Source organism: Pseudophryne corroboree, chromosome 11, assembly GCF_028390025.1.
Source record: "Pseudophryne corroboree isolate aPseCor3 chromosome 11, aPseCor3.hap2, whole genome shotgun sequence".
Lineage (NCBI taxonomy): Eukaryota > Metazoa > Chordata > Amphibia > Anura > Myobatrachidae > Pseudophryne > Pseudophryne corroboree.
In genome coordinates, this window is record NC_086454.1 from 841,475 (window position 1) to 856,482 (window position 15,008).

General features: G+C 50.4%; 1 protein-coding gene across 1 annotated transcript in view; it reads right to left on the bottom strand.

The window, feature by feature from the left end:
* Positions 1-15,008, bottom strand: part of FBXO3 (F-box protein 3) — a 175,664-nt gene that overhangs the window by 139,215 nt on the left and 21,441 nt on the right. The window contains exon 2 of the mRNA XM_063946256.1: positions 9,193-9,282. Coding sequence (XP_063802326.1) covers positions 9,193-9,282 — 90 coding nt within the window. The remainder of the gene's footprint in view (positions 1-9,192; positions 9,283-15,008) is intronic.

Below are 15,008 nucleotides of genomic sequence, written 5' to 3' on the forward strand. Positions count from 1 at the left end.
CAGGTCACAGAGAAACCCTGGCTCAGGTACATCAGTGCAGCAGTCTCCAATCAGCTAACAGGTCACAGAGAGAAACCCTGGCGCAGTTACATCAGTGCAGCAATCTCCCATCAGCTAACAGGTCACAGAGAGAAACCCTGGCTCAGTTACATCAGTGCAGCAATCTCCCGTCAGGTAACACGTCACTGAGAAAACCTGGCAGCTAACAGGTCACGGAGAAACCCTGGCTCAGGTACATCAGTGCAGCAATCTCCCGTCAGCTAACAGGTCACAGAGAGAAACCCTGGCTCAGGTACATCAGTGCAGCAATCTCTCGTCAGCTAACAGGTCACAGAAAGAAACCCTGGCTCAGGTACATCAGTGCAGCAATCTCCCGTCAGCTAACAGGTCACAGAAAGAAACCCTGGCTCAGGTACATCAGTGCAGCAATCTCCCGTCAGCTAACAGGTCACAGAGAGAAACCAGGTACATCAGTGCAGCAATCTCCCGTCAGCTAACAGGTCACAGAAAGAAACCCTGGCTCAGGTACATCAGTGCAGCAATCTCTCGTCAGCTAACAGGTCACAGAAAGAAACCCTGGCTCAGGTACATCAGTGCAGCAATCTCCCGTCAGCTAACAGGTCACAGAGAGAAACCAGGTACATCAGTGCAGCAATCTCCCGTCAGCTAACAGGTCACAGAGAGAAACCCTGGCTCAGGTACATCAGTGCAGCAATCTCCCGTCAGCTAACAGGTCATAGAGAGAAACCCTGGCTCAGGTACATCAGTGCAGCAATCTCCCGTCAGCTAACAGGTCACAGAGAGAAACCAGGTACATCAGTGCAGCAATCTCTCGTCAGCTAACAGGTCACAGAAAGAAACCCTGGCTCAGGTACATCAGTGCAGCAATCTCTCGTCAGCTAACAGGTCACAGAAAGAAACCCTGGCTCAGGTACATCAGTGCAGCAATCTCCCGTCAGCTAACAGGTCACAGAGAGAAACCAGGTACATCAGTGCAGCAATCTCCCGTCAGCTAACAGGTCACAGAGAGAAACCCTGGCTCAGGTACATCAGTGCAGCAATCTCCCGTCAGCTAACAGGTCATAGAGAGAAACCCTGGCTCAGGTACATCAGTGCAGCAATCTCCCGTCAGCTAACAGGTCACAGAGAGAAACCCTGGCTCAGGTACATCAGTGCAGCAATCTCCCGTCAGGTAACAGGTCACAGAGAGAAACCCTGGCTCAGGTACATCAGTGCAGCAATCTCCCGTCAGCTAACAGGTCATAGAGAGAAACCCTGGCTCAGGTACATCAGTGCAGCAATCTCCCGTCAGCTAACAGGTCACAGAGAGAAACCCTGGCTCAGGTACATCAGTGCAGCAATCTCCCGTCAGGTAACAGGTCACAGAAAGAAACCCTGGCTCAGGTACATCAGTGCAGCAATCTCCCGTCAGCTAACAGGTCACAGAGAGAAACCAGGTACATCAGTGCAGCAATCTCCCGTCAGCTAACAGGTCACAGAGAGAAACCCTGGCTCCGGTACATCAGTGCAGCAATCTCCCGTCAGCTAACAGGTCATAGAGAGAAACCCTGGCTCAGGTACATCAGTGCAGCAATCTCCCGTCAGCTAACAGGTCACAGAGAGAAACCCTGGCTCAGGTACATCAGTGCAGCAATCTCCCGTCAGCTAACAGGTCACAGAAAGAAACCCTGGCTCAGGTACATCAGTGCAGCAATCTCCCGTCAGGTAACAGGTCACAGAAAGAAACCCTGGCTCAGGTACATCAGTGCAGCAATCTCCCGTCAGGTAACAGGTCACAGAAAGAAACCCTGGCTCAGGTACATCAGTGCAGCAATCTACCGTCAGCTAACAGGTCATAGAGAGAAACCCTGGCTCAGGTACATCAGTGCAGCAATCTCCCGTCAGCTAACAGGTCACAGAGAGAAACCAGGTACATCAGTGCAGCAATCTCCCGTCAGCTAACAGGTCATAGAGAGAAACCCTGGCTCAGGTACATCAGTGCAGCAATCTCCCGTCAGGTAACAGGTCACAGAAAGAAACCCTGGCTCAGGTACATCAGTGCAGCAATCTCCCGTCAGCTAACAGGTCATAGAGAGAAACCCTGGCTCAGGTACATCAGTGCAGCAATCTCCCGTCAGCTAACAGGTCACAGAGAGAAACCAGGTACATCAGTGCAGCAATCTCCCGTCAGCTAACAGGTCACAGAGAGAAACCCTGGCTCAGGTACATCAGTGCAGCAATCTCCCGTCAGCTAACAGGTCACAGAAAGAAACCCTGGCTCAGGTACATCAGTGCAGCAATCTCCCGTCAGCTAACAGGTCACAGAGAGAAACCAGGTACATCAGTGCAGCAATCTCCCGTCAGCTAACAGGTCACAGAGAGAAACCCTGGCTCAGGTACATCAGTGCAGCAATCTCCCGTCAGCTAACAGGTCATAGAGAGAAACCCTGGCTCAGGTACATCAGTGCAGCAATCTCCCGTCAGGTAACAGGTCACAGAAAGAAACCCTGGCTCAGGTACATCAGTGTGGTTGAATGTTACACACCTGCTGATAAAAACCCTCAAACAATCAACACGATTGAATGTTAAAATAAGATTTTACTTACCGATAAATCTATTTCTCGTAGTCCGTAGTGGATGCTGGGAGTCCGTCAGGACCATGGGGATTAGCGGCTCCGCAGGAGACAGGGCACAAAAATAAAAGCTTTAGGACTAGGTGGTGTGCACTGGCTCCTCCCCCTATGACCCTCCTCCAAGCCTCAGTTAGGATACTGTGCCCGGACGAGCGTACACAATAAGGAAGGATTTTGAATCCCGGGTAAGACTCATACCAGCCACACCAATCACACTGTACAACCTGTGATCTGAACCCAGTTAACAGTATGACAAACGTAGGAGCCTCTGAACAGACGGCTCACAACAATAACAACCCAATTTTTTTGTAACAATAACTATGTACAAGTATTGCAGACAATCCGCACTTGGGATGGGCGCCCAGCATCCACTACGGACTACGAGAAATAGATTTATCGGTAAGTAAAATCTTATTTTCTCTGACGTCCTAGTGGATGCTGGGACTCCGTCAGGACCATGGGGATTATACCAAAGCTCCCAAACGGGCGGGAGAGTGCGGATGACTCTGCAGCACCGAATGAGAGAACGCCAGGTCCTCTTTAGCCAGGGTATCAAATTTGTAGAATTTTACAAACGTGTTCTCCCCCGACCACGTAGCTGCTCGGCAGAGTTGTAATGCCGAGACCCCTCGGGCAGCCGCCCAAGATGAGCCCACCTTCCTTGTGGAATGGGCCTTGATAGATTTAGGCTGTGGCAGGCCTGCCACAGAATGTGCAAGTTGAATTGTACTACAAATCCAACGAGCAATCGTCTGCTTAGAAGCAGGAGCACCCAGCTTGTTGGGTGCACACAGTATAAACAGCGAGTCAGATTTTCTGACTCCAGCCGTCCTTGAAATATATATTTTCAATGCCCTGACAACGTCCAGCAACTTGGAATCCTCCAAATCGCTAGTAGCCGCAGGCACCACAATAGGCTGGTTCAGGTGAAACGCTGAAACCACCTTAGGCAGAAACTGAGGACGCGTCCGCAGTTCTGCCCTGTCCGAATGGAAAATCAGATATGGGCTTTTATACGATAAAGCCGCCAATTCTGACACTCTCCTGGCTGAAGCCAGGGCCAGTAGCATGGTTACTTTCCATGTAAGATATTTCAAATCCACCGATTTGAGTGGCTCAAAGCAATGGGATTTGAGAAAATCCAAAACTACATTAAGATCCCACGGAGCCACTGGGGGCACAACCGGGGGCTGTATATGTAGTACTCCTTTTACAAAAGTCTGGACTTCAGGAACTGAAGCCAATTCTTTCTGGAAGAAAATCGACAGGGCCGAAATTTGAACCTTAATGGACCCTAATTTGAGGCCCATAGACAATCCTGTTTGCAGGAAATGTAGGAATCGACCCAGTTGAAATTCCTCCGTCGGGGCCTTCCTGGCCTCACACCACGCAACATATTTTCTCCAAATGCGGTGATAATGTTGTGCAGTCACCTCCTTCCTGGCTTTTGCCAGGGTAGGGATGACCTCTTCCGGAATGCCTTTTTCCCTTAGAATTCGGCGTTCAACCGCCATGCCGTCAAACGCAGCCGCGGTAAGTCTTGGAATAGACACGGTCCCTGCTGAAGCAGGTCCCGTCTTAGAGGTAGAGGCCACGGATCTTCCGTGAGCATCTCCTGAAGTTCCGGGTACCAAGTTCTTCTTGGCCAATCCGGAGCCACGAGTATCGTTCTTACTCCCCTTTGCCGTATAATTCTCAGTACTTTTGGTATGAGAGGCAGAGGAGGAAACACATACACTGACTAGAACACCCACGGTGTTACCAGAGCGTCCACAGCTATTGCCTGAGGGTCTCTTGACCTGGCGCAATACCTGTCCAGTTTTTTGTTGAGGCGGGACGCCATCATATCCACCTTTGGTTTTTCCCAACGGTTCACAATCATGTGGAAGACTTCTGGATGAAGTCCCCACTCTCCCGGGTGTAGATCGTGTCTGCTGAGGAAGTCCGCTTCCCAGTTGTCCACTCCCGGAATGAACACTGCTGACAGTGCTATCACATGATCTTCCACCCAGCGAAGAATCCTTGCAGCTTCTGCCATTGCCCTCCTGCTTCTTGTGCCGCCCTGTCTGTTTACGTGGGCGACTGCCGTGATGTTGTCCGACTGGATCAACACCGGCTGACCCTGAAGCAGGGGTTTTGCCAGGCTTAGAGCATTGTAAATCGCTCTTAGCTCCAGTATATTTATGTGAAGAGACATCTCCAGGCTTGACCACACTCCCTGGAAGTTTCTTCCCTGTGTGACCGCTCCCCAGCCTCTCAGACTGGCATCCGTGGTCACCAGGACCCAGTCCTGTATGCCGAATCTGCGGCCCTCTAACAGATGAGCACTCTGCAACCACCACAGAAGAGACACCCTTGTCCGTGGAGACAAAGTTATCCGCTGATGCATCTGCAGATGCAATCCGGACCATTTGTCCAGCAGATCCCACTGAAAAGTTCGTGCGTGGAATCTGCCGAATGGAATCGCTTCGTAAGAAGCCACCATTTTTCCCAGGACTCTTGTGCATTGATGCACAGACACTTTTCCTGGTTTTAGGAGGTTCCTGACAAGTTCGGATAACTCCCTGGCTTTCTCCTCCGGAAGAAACACCTTTTTCTGAACCGTGTCCAGAATCATTCCCAGGAACAGCAGACGTGTCGTCGGGGTCAATTGAGATTTTGGAAAATTCAGAATCCACCCGTGCTGTTGCAGCACTACTTGGGTTAGTGCTACTACGTCCTCCAGCTGTTCTCTGGACCTTGCCCTTATCAGGAGATCGTCCAAGTAAGGGATAATTAATACGCCTTTTCTTCGCAGAAGAAACATCATTTCGGCCATTACCTTGGTAAAGACCCGAGGTGCCGTGGACAATCCAAACGGCAGCGTCTGAAACTGATAATGACAGTTTTGCACCACGAACCTGAGGTACCCTTGATGTGAAGGGCAAATTGGGACATGCAGGTAAGCATCCTTGATGTCCAGGGGCACCATAAAGTCCCCTTCTTCCAGATTCGCTATCACTGCTCTGAGTGACTCCATCTTGAACTTGAATTTTTGTATGTACAGGTTCAAAGATTTCAGATTTAGAATAGGTCTTACCGAGCCGTCCGGCTTCGGTACCACAAATAGCGTGGAGTAATACCCCTTTCCCTGTTGTAGGAGGGGTACCTTGACTATCACCTGCTGAGAATACAGCTTGTGAATGGCTTCCAATACCGTCGCCCTGTCTGAGGGAGACGTTGGCAGAGCAGACTTTAGGAACCGGCGAGGGGGAGACTTCTCGAATTCCAACCTGTAACCCTGAGATACTACCTGCAGGATCCAGGGGTCCACCTGTGAGTGAGCCCACTGTGCGCTGAAATTCTTGAGTCGACCCCCCACCGCCCCTGAGTCCACTTGTAAAGCCCCAACGTCATGCTGAGGGCTTTGCAGAAGCCGGGGAGGGCTTCTGCTCCTGGGAGGGAGCTGCTTGGTGCACTCTCTTACCCTTTCCTTTGCCTCGGGGCAGATATGACTGTCCTTTTGCCCGCTTGTTCTTATAGGAACGAAAGGACTGCGGCTGAAAAGACGGTGTCTTTTTCTGTTGGGAGGGGACCTGAGGTAAAAAGGTGGATTTCCCGGCTGTTGCCGTGGCCACCAAATCCGATAGACCGACCCCAAATAATTCCTCCCCTTTATACGGCAATACTTCCATATGCCGTTTGGAATCCGCATCACCTGACCACTGTCGCGTCCATAAACTTCTTCTGGCAGATATGGACATCGCACTTACTCTCGATGCCAGAGTGCAAATATCCCTCTGAGCATCTCGCATATAAAGAAAAGCATCCTTTAATTGCTCTATAGTCAATAAAATACTGTCCCTATCCAGGGTATCAATATTTTCAGTCAGGGAATCCGACCAAACCACCCCAGCACTGCACATCCATGCTGAGGCGATGGCTGGTCGCAGTATAACACCAGTATGAGTGTATATACTTTTCAGGGTAGTTTCCAGCCTCCTATCAGCTGGATCCTTGAGGGCGGCCGTTTCAGGAGACGGTAACGCCACTTGTTTTGATAAGCGTGTGAGTGCCTTATCCACCCTAGGAGGTGTTTCCCAGCGCGCCCTAACCTCTGGCGGGAAAGGATATAATGCCAATAACTTCTTTGAAATTAGCAGTTTTCTATCGGGGTTAACCCACGCTTCATCACACACTTCATTCAATTCCTCTGATTCAGGAAAAACTACAGGTAGTTTTTTCAGACCCCACATAATACCCCTTTTTGTGGTACTTGCAGTATCAGAGATATGCAAAGCCTCCTTCATTGCCGTGATCATATAACGTGTGGCCCTACTGGAAAATACGTTTGTTTCTTCACCGTCGACACTAGATTCGGTGTCCGTGTCTGGGTCTGTGTCGACCGACTGAGGTAAAGGGCGTTTTACAGCCCCTGACGGTGTCTGAGACGCCTGGACAGGTACTAACTGGTTTGCCGGCCGTCTCATGTCGTCAACTGATTTTTGTAACGTGCTGACATTATCACGTAATTCCATAAACAAAGCCATTCACCCTAGGGGGTGACATCACCATTACCGGCAATTGCTCCGCCTCCACACCAACATCGTCCTCATACATGTCGACACACACGTACCGACACACAGCAGACACACAGGGAATGCTCTTATCGAAGACAGGACCCCACTAGCCCTTTGGGGAGACAGAGGGAGAGTTTGCCAGCACACACCCAAGCGCTATAAATATATAGGAACAACCCTACAGAAGTGTTGTTTCCTTTATAGCAGCTTAATATATCAATATCGCCAAAAAAGTGCCCCCCCCCCTCTCTGTTTTTTTACCCTGTTTCTGTAGTGCAGTGCAGGGGAGAGTCCTGGGAGCCTTCCTCGCAGCGGAGCTGTGCAGGAAAATGGCGCTGTGTGCTGAGGAGATAGGCCCCGCCCCCTATTTCGGCGGGCTCTTCTCCCGGTGTTTGTGAGACCTGGCAGGGGTTAAATACATCCATATAGCCCCAGGGGCTATATGTGATGTATTTTTAGCCAGAACAAGGTATTATCATTGCTGCCCAGGGCGCCCCCCCCCAGCGCCCTGCACCCTCAGTGACCGCTGGTGTGAAGTGTGCTGACAACAATGGCGCACAGCTGCAGTGCTGTGCGCTACCTCATGAAGACTGAAAAGTCTTCTGCCGCCGGTTTCTGGACCTCTTCACTTTTCGGCATCTGCAAGGGGGTCGGCGGCGCGGCTCCGGGACCGGACTCCATGGCTGGGCCTGTGTTCGATCCCTCTGGAGCTAATGGTGTCCAGTAGCCAAAGAAGCCAATCCATCCTGCACGCAGGCGAGTTCACTTCTTCTCCCCTAAGTCCCTCGTTGCAGTGAGCCTGTTGCCAGCAGGACTCACTGAAAATAAAAAACCTAATAACTTTTTCTAAGCAGCTCTTTAGGAGAGCCACCTAGATTGCACCCTGCTCGGACGGGCACAAAAACCTAACTGAGGCTTGGAGGAGGGTCATAGGGGGAGGAGCCAGTGCACACCACCTAGTCCTAAAGCTTTTATTTTTGTGCCCTGTCTCCTGCGGAGCCGCTAATCCCCATGGTCCTGACGGAGTCCCAGCATCCACTAGGACGTCAGAGAAATATATTTACATAATGTCTAAACGACTAGGTAAAGTTAATTTAATTCTGTTTATTGGATCCCTAGTAGTCATATCGATTAATCCAAATATCCTAAGTAATCCGGTGAAAGACAACGGGGAGAATTCAATTGTGCGGCACGCCCTGCTGGACTTCTGTAGTGATGGGCGTCTATCAGAGCAATTCACTGTTGCTGTGATCAGGCGCCCCCTGGCATTTAACACGGCTGAAAGCACCGGGATTAGCAGCGCAAAGTAGCTACGCCCGCCATAAGATCTCTACTGGGCGTCTAAAGGGCCTGATTCAGATCGGAGATAAATGTAGCACATCTACGATCAGTTTCTCAGACATGCGGGGGACGCCCAGCACAGGACTAGTCCACCCCGCCAACAGGGTTCTAACGCCGTGGTACGCCCCCTCCCGCCCCGCAACCGCCTCTGCCTGTCAATCACGCAGAGGCGGTCACAGCCCTGAGATGCTTTTAGCATGTCACTGGGTTCCTGGGATGCGCACTCCACACAGGAATTCAGACCACGACCGCTGCCGCTACAGTGATCCGATCTGAATTACCCCCAAAGTCCAGTTTGGGGCACTGTGGGCACCAATATCACAGACTTCTCACACAATTTTATCTGGCATCTGTGAGAATAAATGTGAGTGCCACGGCTAATGGGTGAATGATCACAGCAACAACTGAATGCTCTGATAGACGCCCACTACTAGAGACGGCCAACAGGGGGCGCGCCGCACAAATTCCCCCCAATGGGTGTAAAACTGTAATAAAAAATAAAGAGAACATTATTCATGGATCATTTGTGGCTTCACTTTAAGGCGAATGGAAGGGGCGTCCCCGACAAATTACCGGCCCATATTTTACATGTTACCGTGTTACATGTTTCATACATCACCCGGAACCACAACAAACATAAGCGTGTTCTGGTCACTCACTCCGACACCAGCCAGTACTGCCGACACGGCCGCTTCCACAGGGGGTCATGGCTGGAGAGCTGATGGAGCCTTCGGTTTACAAGACTACAGCTGAAACAAAACAGGGAAAAGAGAGAAATGAGGACCAGAAGAACATGGGGCACGGGTCGTTGGGTCGACAGTCATTAGGTCGACCACTGAAGGTCGACATAGGAATTAGGTCGACATGTGCTAGGTGGACAGGTGAAAAGGTCGACATAAGTGTATGGACTTTTTTTTTGTTTCGTTTTCTTTGTAAAGTGATAGGGAACCCCAATACGTGCACCTTGTCCCTTTGCATGGCTCGCTGCGCTCGGAACAGGTTACCGTTCCAATCGTAGTCCACGTGGATCGTCAAGTATGGGAAAATCCAAAAAATGGAAAGAAAAAAAAAAAGGTTTTAAACCTACCTGTAAATCTTTTTCTCGTAGTCCGTAGAGGATGCTGGGACTCCGTAAAGACCATGGGGATAGACGGGCTCCGCAGGAGACATGGGCACTTTAAGAAAGACTTTGACTCTGGGTGTGCACTGGCTCCTCCCTCTATGCCCCTCCTCCAGACCTCAGTTAGAGAAACTGTGCCCAGAGGAGATGGACAGTACAAGGAAAGGATTTTTTGTAATCCAAGGGCAAGATTCATACCAGCCACACCAATCAAACCGTATAACTTGTGATAAACTACCCAGTTAACAGTATGAAAAAACAACATATCATCGGTCCAAGACCGATGAAACTATAACATAACTCTTATGTAAGCAATAACTATATACAAGTCTTGCAGAAGTAGTCCGCACTTGGGACGGGCGCCCAGCATCCTCTACGGACTACGAGAAAAAGATTTACCGGTAGGTTTAAAATCTTATTTTCTCTAACGTCCTAGAGGATGCTGGGACTCCGTAAGGACCATGGGGATTATACCAAAGCTCCCAAACGGGCGGGAGAGTGCGGATGACTCTGCAGCACCGATTGAGCAAACAGGAGGTCCTCCTCAGCCAGGGTATCAAACTTATAGAACTTTGCAAAAGTGTTTGACCCCGACCAAGTAGCAGCTCGGCACAGCTGTAGTGCAGAGACCCCTCGGGCAGCCGCCCAAGAAGAGCCCACCTTCCAAGTGGAATGGGCTTTAACAGATTTCGGTAACTGCAATCCTGCCGTAGAATGCGCCTGCTGAATAGTGTTACAGATCCAGCGAGCAATAGTCTGCTTTGAAGCAGGAGCGCCAACCTTGTTGCTGCATACAGGACAAACAGTGCTTCTGTTTTTCTGATCCTAGCCGTTCTGGCCACGTAAATTTTCAAAGCTCTGACCACATCAAGGGACTCGGAATCCTCCAAGTCACGTGTAGCCACAGGCAGGACAATAGGTTGGTTCATATGAAAGGATGAGACCACCTTAGGCAGGAATGGAGGACGGGTCCGCAATTCCGCTCTATCCATATGGAAAACCAGATAGGGGCTTTTATGTGATAAAGCCGCCAATTCCGACACTCGCCTAGCCGAAGCCAAGGCTAATAACATGACCACCTTCCAGGTGAGATATTTCAACTCCACTGTCTTAAGTGGTTCAAACCAATGTGACTTAAGGAAACTTAACACCACGTTAAGGTCCCAAGGCGCCACTGGAGGTACAAAAGGAGGCTGAATATGCAGAACTCCCTTCACAAAAGTCTGTTCTTCAGATAATGAGGCCAATTCCTTTTGAAAGAAAATGGATAAGGCAGAGATCTGAACTTTAATGGAGCCTAATTTTAGGCCCAAATTCACTCCAGTTTGTAGGAAGTGAAGAAAACGGCCCAGGTGGAATTCTTCGGTAGCAGCATTCCTGGCCTCACACCAAGAAAATAAGAATTTACTCACCGGTAATTCTATTTCTCGTAGTCCGTAGTGGATGCTGGGGACTCCGTAAGGACCATGGGGAATAGACGGGCTCCGCAGGAGACTGGGCACTCTAAAAGAAAGATTAGGTACTATCTGGTGTGCACTGGCTCCTCCCTCTATGCCCCTCCTCCAGACCTCAGTTAGGGAAACTGTGCCCGGAAGAGCTGACACTACAATTAAAGGATTTGGAATCCAGGGTAAGACTCATACCAGCCACACCAATCACACCGTATAACTTGTGATAACCATACCCAGTTAACAGTATGAACAACTGAGCCTCAATCAACAGATGGCTCATAACAATAACCCTTTAGTAAGCAATAACTATATACACGTATTGCAGAAGAAGTCCGCACTTGGGACGGGCGCCCAGCATCCTCTACGGACTACGAGAAATAGAATTACCGGTGAGTAAATTCTTATTTTCTCTGACGTCCTAGTGGATGCTGGGGACTCCGTAAGGACCATGGGGATTATACCAAAGCTCCCAAACGGGCGGGAGAGTGCGGATGACTCTGCAGCACCGAATGAGCAAACTCAAGGTCCTCCTCAGCCAGGGTATCAAACTTGTAGAACTTAGCAAATGTGTTTGAACCCGACCAAGTAGCAGCTCGGCAAAGCTGTAAAGCCGAGACCCCTCGGGCAGCCGCCCAAGAAGAGCCCACCTTCCTTGTGGAATGGGCCTTTACTGATTTTGGATGCGGCAATCCAGCCGCAGAGTGAGCCAGCTGAATCGTGCTACAGATCCAGCGAGCAATAGTCTGCTTCGAAGCAGGAGCGCCAACCTTGTTGGCTGCATACAGAATAAACAGCGAGTCAGACTTTCTGACTCCCGCCGTTCTGGAAACATAAATTTTCAAAGCCCAGACTACGTCTAGCAACTTGGAATCCTCCAAGTCCCTAGTAGCCGCAGGCACCACAATAGGTTGGTTCAAATGAAACGATGATACCACCTTAGGGAGAAATTAGGGACGAGTCCTCAAATCTGCCCTGTCCATATGGAAGATCAGATAGGGGCTTTTACATGACAAAGCCGCCAATTCTGACACACGCCTAGCCGAAGCTAAGGCCAATAGCATGACCACTTTCCACGTGAGATATTTTAGCTCCACGGTCTTAAGTGGCTCAAACCAGTGGGATTTCAGGAAATCCAACACAACGCTAAGATCCCAAGGTGCCACTGGTGGCACAAAAGGAGGCTGAATATGCAGCTCTCCCTTTACAAACGTCTGAACCTCAGGCAGTGAAGCCAGTTCTTTTTGAAAGAAAATGGATAGGGCCGAGATCTGAACCTTTATGGACCCTAACTTGAGGCCCATAGTCACACCTGACTGTAGGAAATGCAGAAAACGACCCAACTGGAAGTCCTCTGTAGGGACCTTCCTGGCCTCACACCAAGCAACATATTTCCGCCATATGCGGTGATAATGCTTTGCTGTCACATCCTTCCTAGCTCTTATCAGCGTAGGAATTACTTCATCCGGTATACCCTTTTCCGCTAGGATCCGGCGTTCAACCGCCATGCCGTCAAACGCAGCCACGGTAAGTCTTGGAACAGACAGGGCCCCTGCTGCAACAGGTCCTGTCTGAGAGGCAGAGGCAATGGGTCCTCTGTGACCATATCTTGAAGTTCTGGGTACCAAGTCCTTCTTGGCCAATCCGGAACAATGAGTATGGTTCTCACTCCTCTTTTTCTTACTATTCTCAGTACCTTGTGTATGAGAGGAAGAGGAGGAAACACATATACCGACTGGAACACCCACGGAGTTACCAGTGCGTCCACAGCTATCGCCTGAGGGTCCCTTGACCTGGCGCAATATTTTTTTAGCTTTTTGTTTAGGCGGGACGCCATCATGTCCACCTGTGGCCGTTCCCACCGATTTGCAATCTGCTCGAAGACTTCTTGATGAAGTCCCCACTCTCCCGGGTGGAGGTCGTGCCTGCTGAGGAAGTCTGCTTCCCAGTTGTCCACTCCCGGAATGAACACTGCTGACAGTGCTTGTACGTGATTCTCCGCCCAACGAAGAATCCTTGTGGCTTCCGCCATCGCCACCCTGCTTCTTGTGCCGCCCTGTCGGTTTACATGGGCGACTGCCGTGATGTTGTCTGACTGAATCAGCACTGGTTGGTCTCGAAGCAGGGGCTCCGCTTGACTCAGGGCGTTGTATATGGCCCTTAATTCCAGTATGTTTATGTGCAGACGAGTCTCCTGACTTGACCACAGCCCCTGGAAGTTTCTTCCCTGAGTGACTGCCCCCCATCCGCGGAGGCTTGCATCCGTGGTCACCAGGACCCAGTCCTGTATGCCGAACCTGCGGCCCTCGAGAAGATGAGCACTCTGCAGCCACCACAGAAGAGACACCCTGGCCCTCGGGGACAGGGCGATCAGCCGATGCATCTGAAGATGCGATCCGGACCACTTGTCCAACAGATCCCACTGAAAGATCCTGGCATGGAACCTGCCGAAAGGAATGGCTTCGTATGACGCTACCATCTTTCCCAGGACTCGCGTGCAGTGATGCACCGACACCTGCTTTGGTTTCAGGAGATCCCTGACCATGGTCACTAACTTCTGAGCCTTCTCCTCCGGGAGAAATACCTTCTTCTGTTCTGTGTCCAGAATCATGCCCAGGAAGGGCAGACGCGTCGTAGGAATCAGCTGCGACTTTGGAATATTCAGAATCCAGCCGTGCCGTAGCAACACTTCCTGAGAGTGCGCTACGCTGACCAACAACTGCTCTCTGGATCTCGCCTTTATGAGGAGATCGTCCAAGTACGGGATAACTGTAACTCCTTGCTTCCGGAGAAGTACCATCATCTCCGCCATTACCTTGGTAAGACCAAACGGCAACGTCTGGAATTGGTAATGACAGTCCTGTACCACAAACCTGAGGTACTCCTGGTGAGGCGGATAAATGGGGACATGCAAGTACGCATCCTTGATGTCCAGAGATACCATAAAATCCCCCTCTTCCAGGCTGGCAATGACCGCTCTGAGCGATTCCATTTTGAACTTGAACTTTTTCATGTAAATGTTCAAGGATTTTAAATTTAGAATGGGTCTTACCGAACCGTCCGGTTTCGGTACCACAAACAGTGTAACCCCTTCCCTGCTAAAGGGGGTTACCATTATTATCACTTGCTGGAGGTACAGCTTGTGAATAGCCGTCAGGACTATCTCCCTCCCCGTGGGAGAAGCTGGCAAGGCGGATTTTAGGTAATGGTGAGGGGGCGTCACTTCGAATTCCAGCTTGTATCCCTGAGATACAATTTGTATATCCCAAGGATCCACTTGTGAGCGAACCCACTGGTTGCAGAAATTTCGGAGACGCGCCCCCACCGCTCCTGGCTCCGCCTGTGGAGCCCCAGCGTCATGCGGTGGACTTAGTGGAAGCAGGGGAGGACTTTTGTTCCTGAGAACTGGCTGCATGGTGCAGCTTCTTTCCTCTACCCCTGCCTCTGGCAAGAAAGGATGCACCTCTGACTCTCTTGCTTTTTTGAGAACGAAAGGACTGCATTTGGTAATACGGTGCTTTCTTAGGCTGTGAGGAAACCTGTGGCAAGAAAGTCGACTTTCCAGCTGTCGCTGTGGATACGAGGTCCGAGAGACCGTACCCAAACAATTCCTCACCCTTATAAGGCAAAACCTCCATGTGTTTTTTAGAGTCGGCATCCCCTGTCCATTGCCGAGTCCATAAGACCCTCCTGGCAGAAATGGACATTGCATTTATTCGAGAGCCCAGCAGGCAAATGTCCCTCTGGGCATCCCGCATATATAAGACGACGTCTTTAATATGGCTAAGTGTTAGCAATACGGTATCCCTGTCCAGGGTATCCAACCCCTCTGACAGAGTATCTGTCCATGCTGGAACAGCACTGCACATCCAAGCTGAAGCAATAGCCGGTCTCAGTAGAGTACCAG